General features: G+C 52.0%; 1 protein-coding gene across 1 annotated transcript; it reads left to right on the forward strand.

Moving 5' to 3' along the window:
- The first annotated feature begins 9,359 nt into the window (after positions 1–9,359).
- Positions 9,360–10,478, forward strand: CDK5R2 (cyclin dependent kinase 5 regulatory subunit 2). The gene has a single exon (XM_081578239.1). The coding sequence runs from the start codon at positions 9,360–9,362 to the stop codon at positions 10,476–10,478; it is 1,119 nt and encodes a 372-aa protein (XP_081434365.1).
- The last annotated feature ends 4,838 nt before the right edge of the window (positions 10,479–15,316 follow it).

Consider the following 15,316-nt stretch of genomic DNA (forward strand, 5'->3'; position numbering starts at 1 on the left):
GTAGAGGTGCTAGACTTTGAGGGGCTCTTTGGGCTTGGACAATGAGTTCTCCCACCAGTCTGTGCTAGAGACCTTCTTCTGTTTTCTGGACATATTGTGCAACCTTTGGGAGGAGGATGGAGTCCCCATAACAACTGAGATTGAATTTCCCTCCACCCCAATAGAATCAGACTAGGAGTCAGATTTAATTTAACATCTCCCCTACAAAGGAAAAAACAAAGAAAGAAAATGTCTTGCTCATCAATTTGTGTTGAGTGAATGAATGGAAAGATGAATTCTGAATGGATACTGAGGTAGTCACAAAATCACTATCAAGATTGTGTATTTGGATCATAGCATAGGATAGGAAAATATTGTCCTATTGCAGAATAATCCAGAAGCTACTTGAAAGTAAGCAGCCTCAGAGTTAAGAGAGAGAGATGAACCATGCTGTAACCCAAAATTGTGGTTTTGTTGGGGCCCCGGCCACTCTCTTGAGAGAGAGCTCCCCAAGGGCAGGCCAGACAGAAGTCCTGGAAGAGAACCCTGGGGCAGCTTAAAGCTCAAACCTACCCCTACCCTGCTCCTCAGAGACATTGTGCTAATGGCCCTAATGATAACAAATGGTTCTGTGTGGCCACAGCTGCCTCTTACACTGGTTGGGGGCAAACTTGATTCAGAAGCATGATGGAGGGTGAAGCATCAAGTTTCCTATTTAGCAGGAAGCTGATATCCAAGGAATGCAACCTGGCAGCTGCCCAGAAAGAAGACTTGACAATTGTGCAGGCTGTGGGGAAATGGCTTTCTTACCCCAAGGCTTTTACTTTGAGGGTTACTGGGATTCAGTGAAGAACACCAATCACCAGCTACAGTTTGCAGGAGGAGGTTTGAAAAATTCAGCAGGAAATAAGCCTTGGGGTCAGGAGCCAGGTTGTGGTCTACAGTGTTTCATCCAGATTCAGTCCTTCACTGACAACCAGATGCGAGAGACCACCCCCTTCAGTCATCAAGACCCAACACGTACTTCTCTGAAGTTAGCAACAAATGTCCTGAAGGAAAATTTCCAGGCAGGAAGTTCTATTTATTGGAACTTTTTTCCTCTGTAAATATTAAATTTGCTACTCAAATTACTTTAAGGTTAGAGAAAAAGTGGGAAGGAGGGGTATTTATTGGGTCATAGGCTTGCATTAGGTCCAGCTGGATCCAGGGGCTAAAATTACATGAGGAATCTGTACCTCCATATGTTGCCTCTGTTTTCATGGGTATTAGTTCAGATGACCTCTCTTCATGTGAGGGCAAGAGAGTCACCAACATCTCAATGCTTAGCAGCCTCAGAGGAAGAAAAATATCTCATTCTCAATAGTTCTAGTAAAACTCCAAGAATGGAATCATCTCATTCTCAGTAGTTCTAGTAAAACTCTGAGAACTGCACCTTGTTGAGATTGGCTTTGATTGTCAGCCCATCTCTGATCCATTGTGACTGGAGAGGTAGATGGTCAGGTACATAACTATTAACGAGGCTGTTGGAAGTATCAGATGAAATCTTGTCTAAGGATGTACTTTGTAAGCTTTAAAGCACAGTATTCAGTACAGATGGTCCTGAGTCTGGCCATCAGGTACATGGAAAAGACGTGCCTACTGCCCCATGTAAACCACATGAATTGAGAGTATGGGAGAAGTGATTTCCCAAAAGCAAGTTAGGGTATTCTTACTGCAGGGAGGCTGGATGCTCTTCTGGCAGCAAGAGCAGTGGTGCTTAACAGAAGAAACAGGTAGGACCTAGCCATCTCCCCAAGTTTTCCTCTTTTTCTTAAGACCACTCAAAGAAATTATGATTCCAGGGGTCTGAGGTAGGTCCCAGAAATTGTGTTTTTACAAAGTTCCTTCAGGTGACTCTGCTAGGCAGAGTAGTTTAGAAGCTACCAACTAACCTAGCAGACAACCTCCTTACACTTCTCCGCTGCCTTATTGTTGTTCAATTGCTCAGTCATGTCCGACTCAGCGACCTCATGGACTGTAGCCCACCAGGCTCCTCTGTCCATGGGATTCTCCAGGCAAGAATTCTGGAGTGGGTTGCCATTTTCCACTCCCTACCCCAAATCAAAAGTGAGTAAGGGACTTCCCTGGTGGTACAGTGGATAAGAATCCACCTACCAATGCAGGGGACACAGATCCAATCCCTGGTCCAGGGAGATTCCACATGCCATGGATCATCTATATCCTTGCACCACAACTACTGAGCCCGCTGTCTGGAGCCCTCGAGCCACCACAATGAAAAGCCTGCACACTGCAACTAGAGAACAACCCCCACTCCCTGCAACTAGAGAAAGCCCATGTGCAGCAACAAAACCCCAGTGCAACCAAAAATAAAAAATTATTTTTTAAAAAGTGAGTATGTGTGTGGTTCTAGGTGATAAAATCAGGATTGCTTTTTTACTTAAAGGAGACACAAATAAAGGATTGATCTTATATTTTGAGACCACAGAGATGAAAGCGTAAATTAACAAATCTGTTACAAACCCCATCCCCCATCAGCCCCTAATCCTGGACAAATAGGAGGTAAACAGAAGTGGCTCCTCTCCAGTGTTGGGCCATAAGCAGGTCCACCAGGGCTCCTCCCACAAGCAGTTACTCACTAACCCTCATTGCTCAGAGGGTAGTGAGCAGGTGGTGGCTGAGGCCTGGCTCTGCCTTGGGAAAGGTGCTTAGCATTATCACAGCTTGAGGGGGGAGAGGAAAGGCCGTGGACTGGAGAGGACACAATACCAGATGGAGGAACAGGACCTCAGTTAAAAATTGATTTTACCCCCCTGCCAGTGGTTGCTTAGCTGCGAGACTTCAGGATAAGCTGAAGTTAGATTAGCTGCAAAGGTAGAAGGTGGAGGGGGATGGGCAGGATTGGTCAAGTGGTCCAGTCCCACTCTCTGTAACTCACCAGAGGACACGGATCAACTTACTACTATTTATTATTATTTTTCATCTCTCTGTAATTTCTGTTGTATATTCTTTGAAGCCCAGAGGTCACCCCTGCCCCAATTCCATTTCCTATTCCCAGCCCCTAACCCAGTACTTTCTAGCTGACAGTTTCTCAAATAGTATTTGCTATCATGGATTTTATAATTTTGCAGAACATTTTCTCAAAACTCTTGAAAAGAAGATCTGACCCTCCATGGAGTCTCTGGAGCTTTGTAGAGACAGCAGGGTGTGAGATGAGTAGCCAGAGAATGCCCTCTGAAAAGTGCAGTCAGAATGCAGGGCCAGCGTGGTGCCAGGCACATGGCAGGTACATACAGCTTCACAAAATTAATGAGGCCCACAGTGGACTGGAGAAGGGGGCCAGTGCCTGATATGCTGGCAGGTCTTTGTGACCTCAGGAATCAAATCAAACAACCCCCCACCCAGGAACAATCTGAATAGCAATAGCTGCCAGCACAATGGCCCAGAAGAAAGGATAGCTCTAAATTCAGGTCTCAAAAGCCAAACAAAAAGAAATGATTGTACAACCCCTACCCTTTAATGAAGAATGTTCTAATGAGAGAAAAAAAAATGCTAATGGTACAGGTCAGACAAACTGTTCCTGCCCTGTAAAAATAATGACAGTATAATTTTGTAATAACTCACATTTTGTAACACCAAGCACCATGCACATATAATATACAAGCATTGTGGAGCATTGTGAGATTAAATAAAATCTTACAGCAACCCTATGATGGTCCACCTTTACAGGCCTCAGATGAATTAAGAAACTTGCCCAAGGTCCCTCAACTTATAAGTGGAGCGGCTAGGCTTGAATCCAGACCTGCATGACTCTAGAACTCATGTATGAACCCCCACACTGTCTTTTTTTTTTTTTTTAAGGTGACAAATACTTTCAGTGCTATTTGTGAATGAATCAGATCTCTTCCTGGCCCCTCCCTCTGCTAACAAAGGAGTCTGGGACAGTGAGCTCCTTGTTCAGTCCCAAAGAAGGACTGTAACCCAGGGCTCAGCCTCTCTCAGGAGGCAGCCCCCAAACTCCAGGTTGAATTAAAGTCAAGATTAGAAAGGCTCTCATGATCATGAGTTTAGGGATCTGAACATCCCTAGAGTTTAGGGATCAAGTTCCATGCAGGGGGTGACAGAGGATGAGATGGTCAGATGGCATCATAGACTCAATGGACTTGAGTTTGAGCAAACTCTGAGAGATAGTGAAGGACAGGGAAGCCTGGCAGTCCATGTAGCCACAAAGAGTAAGACACGACTGAGCAACTGAACAACAACAACAGGGGTTGTTGGGGCAGTTGAAAGCGGGGCAGAGGCAAAGATTGTGTGGGAACCCAGGGAATATCTGAGCTAGAGTTCTCAAAGCCTCTTTTCTTTCCCCTAGAGTCTCCAAGACAGGGTTTTCAAACCTCCCCTGGGCTCAAGCTGGGGCAGAGAGAACCCCTCTCCCATCCCGGGGCACAAGATGGGAAGGCAGGACTCACAGAGTGGAATCAAGATAGAGGACAGAGACAGGGAAGGAGACAGGCAGCTACACGAAGACCCAGTCACAGCAGCAGCTTTCCTGCAGCCACCTGCCTGGTTGAGAGGAAACGCTGATTCCAGCTCCAGCCCCCAGACAGGCTAAGAATATCCCAGAAAAGCAACAGCCACCACCCCCACCCTTCTTGATCTGCTCCTGCATCTGGAGTGCTATGCTGGGCTCCAGCAGGGCAGGGAGGAGACAGAGATGCTTGTGGCTGGGGTTGAGGGGTGAAAGAGAGGAGACAAAAAATGGGCTTGGTGGAGGCAGGAGAAGATGAACTGAGAAATAAAGCTATTGGAGAGTATATATATACATATATATATACATATATATATGTATATATATATTGCTGGGAGGATTGGGTAGAGAGAACTGTTTTTAGGGGGCGACAAAGGGAGATGAAAGCAGGAGCCAGAGAGCCGAAGAGAGAAGGTCCAAGTATGAAGAAGTATAAGGATGTGGGAGGGCTAGCATCAGTAACCTAGAGGGCAGACCAGGGCTTTATTAAGGGAGCAGAGTTTAGGGCAAGGAAAAGGAGCCCCAGCCTCGCCCTTGTCCTCCCCTTACCCTTAATCCTGGGCCTTCCAGCCTCTCAGCCTTGGTCTCTTCTCTCCCTGTCCCGGAGCACCACTTCCGCAACTGTGCTTATCAACCCTATTTTCTTTTCTATAAATCCTTTATTTGGGCTCCTCAATTAAGTCCTCCTAGCAAGGGGTCTGCTGGAAAGTGAAAGGCATGAGAACATGGGGTTTCCCTCTTGGTAGCTAGCAGCACCTCTTTTGTCAAGTCCATCTCTTCTCTCTGCTCTGTCTCTTTCTACACTCACCATTGTTGCCTGGGGGAAGGCGGGGTTTCTACTCCCTCCACTGCCTCCGCACCCCAGCTCCCCTGGGGTAAGGTCCTCTGGAGAGGGAGGGAGGGCTGGTGCATATGCTCTCCCTTTGCATACCTCAGGAGCCGAGGCCTTTGGGTGGGAGTACTCAGGGTAGGGGGGCAGCTGGATCCAGGAATTCAGATGCCCAGGCTGAGTCTCTTCTCTGGCTTTTTCAAGAACCTACATTGTCATCAGCCCCTTTGTAGGGCCCTCTTGGAGACATGGGATGCAATGACCTTGAGTTCCAGGGCCTCCCACCTTTATGTTTACTGGGGAGACCCTGGAACTTGGCCATCTCGGCACCTTGTCCTTTGTTGCACCATCTTTCACCTTCCCTCCCCTAAAGCTTGGAGGGACCTAGGAACGTTTACATTGCTGAGAGCCTGAGTACCCCTCCCCTTCATCTCCTGGGTAGAACTGCAGAAGGGCAGGCCTCACACAGATGCTGTGCACACAAGCCTGAGCCCATCAGGCAGAAACAGGGAGAACCAGACAGGACTGGAGCTAGAAAGTAAAACAGATTCACAGGGCAGGTTTTATTTAGAAACAGATTCATAGAGCTAGAAGAGGCTTTAAGAACCATTTTTAAGTCCAATTCCAAGATATTATCTTCCTCCTTTGGTATTTTTTTTTTTGCCTGATAATAAAAATATGTAGAATTCCTGCATTGTAGTGTGAAGGGAGAGCTGAAATGACTTCCCCAAGTCATACAATTAATAAGCTGTGGACTAAAACTCCTGACAGAGGATGAGATGGTTGGATGGCATCACCAACCTGATGGACATGAGTTTGAGCAAGCTCCAGGAGTTGGTGATTGACAGGGAAGCCTGGTGTGCAGTCAGTAGAGTCACAGAGTTGGACCTGATTGAGCAACTGAGCTGAACTGAACTGAAAACTCTGCCTCCTAGACTATGACTTACCAGATAAAAAGATAAAAAGCAGCCAAAGGGCAGAAGAGTTTGAGAAGCATTGCCTTTGGATGTTCCCTTAAAGATGGGGCTCATTTGGGGAATTCCCTGGTGGTCCTCTGTCCTTCCATAAAGCCCACCTTCTCAGGATGCCTTTCCAGTTTCACTGTACTTATCCTCCTTGGCCTCCACCCTGTAGAAACATAAACTCCCTCTCTCCTCCTTTAATACTGCAAGCTTTTTTGGTAACAGAAATGCCGTCACTCTTTATAGATTTGTTTTTATTATTTTGTCTTCTTGTCCTTTAAAATTCCATCCATATTCTTCTCGCACATCTTGGACTGAGAACTCAGAGCCCAGCCCTTAACTGAGTTGTTATGTAGCAGCTGCTGCTGGCAGGGGAAGAGGTTAGAAAGATTGATGTTAGGAAGGGCGTCAGGTCCCTCCCAGTCAGTCCATAAAAGCTTCTTGGAGGAGATGGAATTTCAAGAGCTTGACAAAGGCAGACTGGTGGTCTGAGGGAAGGTCCTGGCCCAGTGATAGGAGCTCAGAGATTCAAGAGGGATGACCAGAGTAGGAGGGTGGTGAGCATGTGAGCCCAAGAGAGGGGGTCTGAGGCAGGGCAAGATGAAGATGAGAAGGGGAAATAAGATCTTTTAAGGCACCTGAAGCAGAGGAGGGAACTCTCAATTCTAAAAGAACAACAGGTCACTGCTGGGCTTGGAATGGGGATCCCATAGTGGTGACATCTGTAGGGGCTCCATAGACTCTTGTCTTGAATGACACCAGCAAGTAGGCCTTATGTCAGTGAGGGACTCCTGGGAGCAGAGGACCCACGTGCCATTCAAATCCATGTGCCATTCAAATCCACGTGCCTGGTGTTTCTGTCAGTGCAACTCAGTCTCTATGGGGCCTGTCCTTAACTACTGGTGAACTGACTGTTCCTTGGGTGTCAGATAAAGGCTGACTCAGAAAGCCTTGCAGGAGGAAGTAGGACCAATTACAAAAACTGAAAAGAGGGAACATTTTTCGGTAACTATGGGGAGAATGAGAGGTTGGGCAGGTCAGCTTGAGCTGTGAGAGAACAAAGATCAGATCTAAGGGAACAGGAGAGACCCCACTGAGAAAGTACAACTGAGTGCTGAGTCAGGAAAGGGTACAAGTTGGCCTGTGTAAGGTGGTGTATGGTAGGAAATCAATACAGCTAGACCACAGGCCCCCACAGGGGTGGGGTGGGGGCCAGCCCGTGGGACAGCTGAGAAAAGCTGGTGCCTCTGTTGGCAGCCCAAGGGGATTCTGCAATAGCCTCTCTGGAATGAACTAGGTACACATGTGCATACACACAAGCCCTGACTGCAGTGGATCCTTGGAGCTGGGTTCGTGGTCTCTGAGGAGCATAGAGGTGACTCCGGGACCAAGTCTGAGAATTCTGCTGAATCCATGTGTATGTTAGTCGTTCAGTTGTGTCAGACTCTTTGCACCCCCATCAACTGTAGCCCACCAGGCTCCTCTGTCCATGGGATTCTCCAGGCAAGAATACTGGAGTAGGTAGACATTTCCTTCTCCAGGGGGTCTTACTGACCCAGGGATCAAACCCAGGTCTCCTGCATTGCAGGCATATTCTTTACCATCTGACCTACCAGGGATAGGTGAAGGCTTCTCTCCTCCATGAAACCCATACCTACCTCCAAAGTCCACTAAGGAAGCCAGAAGACTCCTGTGCTGGGGAGCCAGAGAGCAGGCCAGGAGAAGGGTGGACACAGTCCTTCAAGGCAGATAGAACAGCCCAAAACCAGCTGGGCTCCAGACCTGCAGGTAAGGCCTAGAGAATACCAAATCCAGGACAAAGGCCTTATGGATGCCGAGGAGAGAACAGACAGACCCAGAGAGAAATGGGCAGGACCCAGCCTAATAGCCTGGAGCTGGGAATGGGGTCAGCTAGGACCTGAATGGCAGGGAGCATGCGACAATGAAAACCCATCTCAGCTTGGACCAGGACTGGCCATGGGTGGGACCAACCCTCCTGGGCCTCCCTCTGCACAGAAGGCCGGTCTGCTACCTGACGCTGGGCAGACCAATTTCCAGACTTTCCCCAGGGACCAATCACCCATCATCCACCCAAGTGTGAAATCAGGGGATTGGAGGGGAGAGGGGCGAAGAGCACAAGAGCAGTCGCTCAGGGACCAGAGCTCAGGGCCTCTTATCACAGACTCAGCAGCAGAGAATCAGGTCCACAAACGGTGGCCTTGGCGACAAATCTGAGCGTCTTACCACCCCCGAGTAAAGGCCTCTAAGGAGGCCGGTTGCGACCTTCAGGCAGACCAGGGCCCAGCCAACACCTCATCACAGGCAAAGCAAGAATACACCTGCTGCAGTCTTCCCTGGTGGCCACATGGGGGAAGGGAGGGGAGGAGAGTTAAGAGGGAATCCACTGACAGCTAGGTTGGAGGAGCTGGTGCAGTGCGACCCAGCTAGGGCCTGGGCGCCTTGATGAAGCAGCTGCCCACGCTGCCCCCCCCCCCCAATAATCAAAAGGGGAGGGAGGCTGTTTCCGTGGCATCTCTGCTATCGCGATCCAGTGCATCAAAACAAGTTGACTCAGGGCCCTAGGACCTGTAGGGGTAGGTGGGAGCAGCCTCCCACCACCCACCCACCCACCGGCTCTGACCCTGACGAGGTCCTCGAACCAGCCATCTCCTTCTCCTTTCGCGTTTCTGATGAAGGGACTGGACCAGAGACCAAGGCATGGGGATGGGCGGAACTTGAGATTGGAATGAGAGATTCTATTGGTCAGCGAAGCTGCCGGTTAGGAGGACAGCTTGGGCAAGGATTGGCTGCGTGAGGCGGGGCGTGGCGCGGAGAAGACTGGGCCCAAGGGGTGGGGCTGACGCTGCAGCTGGCGCAGCTCAGACCCCGAGCAGCCGGCGCAGAACAGCCAAAGCAGCCGCGTTCTACTGCCCGTTCCCGCGCCCGGGCCGGGGCTGGGCCCCCACCGCCGGGTCCCCGGGGGCTGCAGCAGAGGCGGCGGCGGCGGGCAGGGGCGCCGCCCGCGGTTCCCGCCGGGGCCCGGGCGCCGGCCCCGCTCTGCAGGATGGGCACGGTTCTGTCTCTTTCCCCTGCCTCCTCGGCCAAGGGCCGGAGGCCCGGCGGGCTTCCCGAGGAGAAGAAGAAGGCGCCGCCCGCGGGAGACGAGGCGCTGGGGGGCTACGGGGCGCCGCCAGCGGGCAAGGGCGGCAAAGGCGAGAGCCGGCTCAAACGACCGTCCGTGCTCATCTCCGCGCTCACCTGGAAGCGCCTTGTGGCCGCGTCCGCCAAGAAGAAGAAAGGCAGCAAGAAGGTGACGCCCAAGCCGGCGTCCACCTGCCCCGACCCTCTGGTCCAGCAACGCAACCGCGAGAATCTTCTCCGCAAAGGTCGGGATCCCCCCGACGGAGGCGGCGCCGCCAAGCCCCTGGCAGTGCCCGTGCCCACCGTGCCCGCGGTCTCCGCCACCTGCGAGCCGCCGTCGGGGGGCAGCGCCGGCGCTCCGCCGCCAGGCTCCGGCGGAGGGAAGCCGCCGCCGCCGCCCCCAGCCCCGCAGGCGGCGCCGCCGGTCCCTGGCGGCTCGCCGCGGCGGGTCATCGTGCAGGCTTCTACCGGCGAGCTGCTGCGCTGCCTGGGCGACTTCGTGTGCCGGCGCTGCTACCGTCTCAAGGAGCTGAGCCCAGGCGAGCTGGTGGGCTGGTTCCGCGGAGTGGACCGCTCGCTGCTGCTGCAGGGCTGGCAAGACCAGGCCTTCATTACGCCCGCCAACCTAGTGTTCGTGTACCTGCTGTGCCGCGAGTCGCTGCGCGGGGACGAGCTGGCGTCGGCCGCCGAGCTGCAGGCCGCCTTCCTCACCTGCCTCTACCTCGCCTACTCCTACATGGGCAACGAGATCTCCTACCCGCTCAAGCCCTTCCTCGTGGAGCCCGACAAGGAGCGCTTCTGGCAACGCTGCCTGCGCCTCATCCAGCGGCTCAGCCCGCAGATGCTGCGGCTCAACGCCGACCCCCACTTCTTCACGCAGGTCTTCCAAGACCTCAAGAACGAGGGCGAGGTCTCCGCCTGCGCCGGGGGTCCACCCAACGGGGGCGCGCCCGCGGCCCCCTCCACCTCCTCCTCCTCCTCGGCCGCCAGGGACAGCTGCGCGACTGGAGCCAAGCACTGGACTATGAACCTGGACCGCTAGGGATAACCCAGGGCCGCGCCCGCCCCCCGCCCCAGCCCCTAACACACACTCGGAGCTCCCGGGACCATCAAGCCGCCGCCGCTGTTACCGCCGCTCCGCGCCGTGGCCGGAGGAGAAGCCGCCCCTGCCCCGCAGGGGAAGGTGGAGGCCAGGATGCCAGAGGCCTCGGCGTTTGGATTTGCTGGGCGCAGGGTGAGGGTGGGGGATGAGCGCGGGAGAGGAACCCCCAACCTCACCCTTTCTGTCTGCGCCCTCATCTCTCCAGTTCTGCCCGGGTCTCCCCCTTCCCTTCGCTGTGTAAGTCGTCTCCCTCGGACTTGTCCATTTCTTCATCTCCTTCCTGTATCTTCACCTTCCCTCCTTCCTTTATCTTTTGCCTTCCCACCTTCCTCCTTGCAGTTCCACTTTCCATTCCTTGGGTGTGTATTTCCGTCTCCATCTTACCCACTACCTGACTCTCTCTCTCATTGCCCCGTTTCTCTTTCTGCACCTCTGTCCCCATTCCCCCCTTTTCTCTTTTCCTCGCTCCTGGCATGTGTCACCATTTTCCCGCTCTCGTCTGCCTTCCCCCCTCTCCGCCTATGTTAGCTTGCATTTCTCCCTCCGACTGCGACCCTGTATTCTCCTCCCCAGACCGAAGGGAACATGAGTTCTTGATTGGGATCGGCTGAGGTACAGCAGAAACTGCAGCCCCGGGAGCCCAGACAACCACCAGGATGGTCCTCCGCCCCATCCCACCACCTCTCCCCACCTTTTCCAACGTGTTGCATGCCGGAAGTTGGGGGGAGGGGGATGCCAGCTTCAGGAGGCTGAGGTTTGGGAGCAAAAATCAACCTAGGAGGTCACCCCGGCGGTGGCGGCGGCGCCTCAGCAGAAGGGTGGGAGGAGACAGAATACTCTTCTTACTCAGAGGGAGGAGCACCCCTCTTCCTTGCCCTTAGGTGTTTTTGTCCCCCCCCACCACACTTTTAATTTATTTGGTTGTTTCCGGAGGGAGGGGGGAGGGGTGGGGTGGGCCCGGAACTGTCTGAGGTGCTGATCTGAGGCCGGACCAGAATTTTCCTGGGAGGGTACCAGGGACTGGGTTGGGCCTGGTGCCGTGTCCAAGGTGCCAATGGTGCGGGCCGACGGTGCGGGCCGCATTGTCTGTCTGTCCGTCTGTCCGGGAGAGAACTATAAAGCGCTGGAAGCGCCTGCAGATGTTTTTGCGCCAGCCTTTTTTTGGGCCTTGGGAGGGAGGGAGCGGGAGTGGAACTATCACAGGCAGGGCACTCGGGACCCCCATGGGCCTAGTGGGGAGGGTTGAGTCCCTGAGAACGGCTACTGTTTCTGTCACCCCTCCCCCCATTGACTTCCATCTTACAGAGAGCAAAGTGAGGGAGCCAAAGGATGAGGCCTGGTAAGGCTGAATTCCTGCCCCCGCCCCGTCCCCCCGCCCCCGTCTTCATTTTTTCTGATCACCTGCGCATTAACGCCCAGGCCATTTAGGGGATAAGTGATGAGGACAGCAGAAGTTTTTCCCCTTTTACAGAGTGGCTCATTGAGGCAGCATCAGCTAGTTATTGTTGCTGTTTTCTCTCTTTCCTCCACCTCTCCCTGCCATTCATTCTGTCAAGAGTTCAGTTAGGTCTGACTAAGTCTGTCTTCACCACTCTCAGGTGGGGCCTGAATGCCACACTTAGCCCCATTCCCTTTCCCCTACTCATAGGGCTGCTTCAAGGCTGTTTCAGCCACATGCCTACCCAGTGCAGCTTTGGGAGGTCCATCCCTGCCTGAGATTCAGACCCAGTCCTTAATCGCCAGGGAGGCTAGTACACAGGCAGCCTGGAAGACAGGAGCCATTCTTTGGGGTTGAAGGAAGAAAAGTAAGCTATTTAGCCTGAGATTCCTCTTTGGTCCCCATTGCCTTCTTAACCACTTAGCTAAGCGCCCCATTCAGTTTTTCATTGGCCCGAGGAGGCCCTGGCTGCAGTGGAGCGCTGGCGTCTGTGACCCTGGTCTCCACGGAGACCTCCGGAGCGTTCGGAGAGAGAAGAGGGAGAAGCCCACCTAGAAAGGCCCTGGTTCGCTGTCCGTGGTACTGACGGGGCACACTCGAAAAGGGTGAGGGAGGGCATGCAGGAGTAGGAGGAGCTGCAGACAGCCTCAGTTAGGTTTTCCGGATAATTTGGGAGTAGGTGTGATCCTTTCTGGTGGTAAGTTACAGGAGTCTGGCCCAAGAACCCAGGAAGACTGTCCTCCTGGGAAGACAGATCTCAACTCTCCTCCGGACTCTGCCCAGCGCCCTCTCAACCGGCCAGTAGCCGGAAATCCCCAGTCCAGATTTGTGAATCGAGTTCCCGGGGGGAGGTGGGGAGAGCTGGTGGAAGGGAAGGCGGGAGCAGTCGCCCATTGGCTGGAATTTGGCGCAGTCAGCGCGGTGCCGTCATCTCTCTAGGTATGGAAGGAGAGAGGGAGGAGCACTTGGGTCACCCCGCGGCTGTCGCCATAGTAACCAGACTGAACAGGAGCGGTGGGGCGGGGCGGAGGAGGAGGGTGCCCTTTCCACTCTCTCACCTCTGGCGGGGAGGTTGCAGAGAACAATCCTGATCCCTCTTATTTGGAACTAGTTATCGAGACTATTTGATTGAGATTTCTGTTAGAAGAGCCCAACGGGGATGGGAAAGAGACTCGAGAGCCTATGCTGCTGCAGCTAAGTCGCTTCAGTCGTGTCCGACTCTGTGCGACCCCATAGACGGCAGCCCACCAGGCTCCGTCGTCCCCGGGATTCTCCAGGCAAGAATACTGGGGAGCCTATAGAGACCCTCAAACATCCTTGGGGAGGGGCTTCTAGATTCTGTCCCTGAACGCAGAGACACAGCACCTTTCTATTACTACACTCCTATGCGCACTCGGACACACACCCATACAGGTGGGCTAAAGCGTGCTTGCCTCCAAGAACCTGTGGTCTGGCATTTGGAGACCTAGAAAGAGAAAAAAGCCTCAGTGCCTGGTGGCAAATTAAATCTCACTTTCCTTGCCACGCCCCAGGCGTGAGACATTGCCATAATCCGATTAAGTGGTGAGGGACTGGAGGAGGATCAGCACGAATACATGAAAGAATTAGCCTCCTGGGTCAAACTTGGTCAGATTCCTGTTTTCTCAGGGAGAAGGCGGTCTCAGGGAGAAGGACTCGGAGCAGTATTTTGAGAAGGCAAAGTGAGAAGGGAGTAAATGCAGAAACAGAGTGACGTGCCTTCTCTCGATTGCCCAGAAGTGAACTTCTGGGAAAAATGAGTCCAGGCTTAGGACAGAGGTGGTGAAGAGGGCCCAGAGGTCTAGAGAGTCCAGCAGGAATGAGGGAGGGGTGGGCTGAGGAAAGAATGGAGATGGAGGATAGGAGACAGAAACCCAGCTGCAGCCGTGACTCAGCACTTCTGCTCAGCAAAGGTTGGAGGGCAGTGTGATTCTTACACCACAGGGGCAACAGAGAGGGGAGGGGAGTAGGAAGCAAATGGGCAGATAAATTGTGATCTGACCATTTGCATGATACATGCTGATACATACATTGATATACAACACATTTGAACACAGAAGCAGGTACACAGGCATTTAAACCGATGAAGTCTCATTCAATCATAACATGTGCACATCTCCACTTTCCTTCCCTGCAATGCTTCCTGGAGCAGAGGACGTTCTGTTCCGAGAGCTATGCTTGCCTGTCCCTGGAATACCTTGGTACTTAATGGGAAAGGAGAAACACAAAAAAATCACAGATGTGTGTCTGTGTGTGTGTGTGGGGGTGGTTGTCATGGTAACTGCTTTGCCTGCCAGGCAGGGTGCCCAGCAACCAGAGCATCTGGCAGTATGCAAGGGGACATCCTGTGGCTTCTACCCTCTGGGACTCTACCGTGGGCACTCAGATGAGCATCTCCAGAAGATTTCTTCTTCATGTGCCCCACTTTAAGCACAACTGCTGACCCCTTTATACACCATGAACAGCACTTGCCATGAGTGGCCTGAAGACAACAGAGGTTAAACTTTAAAGACCTTTATTAAGACCATTACCAGGACTTTCCTGGTGGTCCAGTGGCTAAGATTCCAAGCTCCCAGGGCAGCTGGCCCAGGGTTCCATCCCTGGTCAGGGAACTAGATCCCACATGCCACAACTAAGACCCGGCACAGTCAAATAATGAATTATATACATATACATATACATATATATATATATATATATATATACTCCTGAGATCTCTCTCTACTTGGCGACATTGCCCACCATACTTACTCCCCTTTTACAACTTTCCCCTGCCCCAATTCTTCACCTCCCTTTGATCATAGTCTCCTGTGACTGATATTTGGCTTCAAGACCATACATCATAAAATTAATCTCTCTGCATGCATTTTTATATAAAGACAATCTAAAAGGAAGGAGGGGTGATGATAAACAATGTAAATATGAAAAGGGATATTTCTTTATAAACTTTCTACATTTTACTCCTTTTTAAAAAATTTACATATTATCCCAGAAAAACACAGGACATCAAGAAAAGCATAAGAAATAAAACTAATGATGGAAGGCTTGCCCTACTATATACTAAAATTTACTAAAGAGCTAAGGTAGCTAAAAAACAAGGCACTGATGTAGGAACAGATGTATCAATAGAACAGAATAGATAACCCCAAACTAAACTCCAGCATAGGTGGAATTTAATAGATGATAAAGGCACCATTTCAGATCCGTTGGGGAAAAGGATAGATTAGTCAGTAAATGCTCTTGGTACAACTGGATAGCCATTTATATGAAGAAAAAAGATCAATCCTTCCTCATTCTTAGCCCCCAAATAGGTTCCAAATTG

Source organism: Giraffa tippelskirchi, chromosome 3 (genome assembly GCF_054371585.1).
Source record: "Giraffa tippelskirchi isolate mGirTip1 chromosome 3, T2T-mGirTip1v1.2.pri, whole genome shotgun sequence".
NCBI lineage: Eukaryota > Metazoa > Chordata > Mammalia > Artiodactyla > Giraffidae > Giraffa > Giraffa tippelskirchi.

What these genes read in the sequence shown, in the direction of transcription:
- CDK5R2 (XM_081578239.1), top strand. Translation starts at nt 9,360, where the DNA reads ATGGGCACGGTTCTGTCTCTTTCCCCTGCCTCCTCGGCCAAGGGCCGG.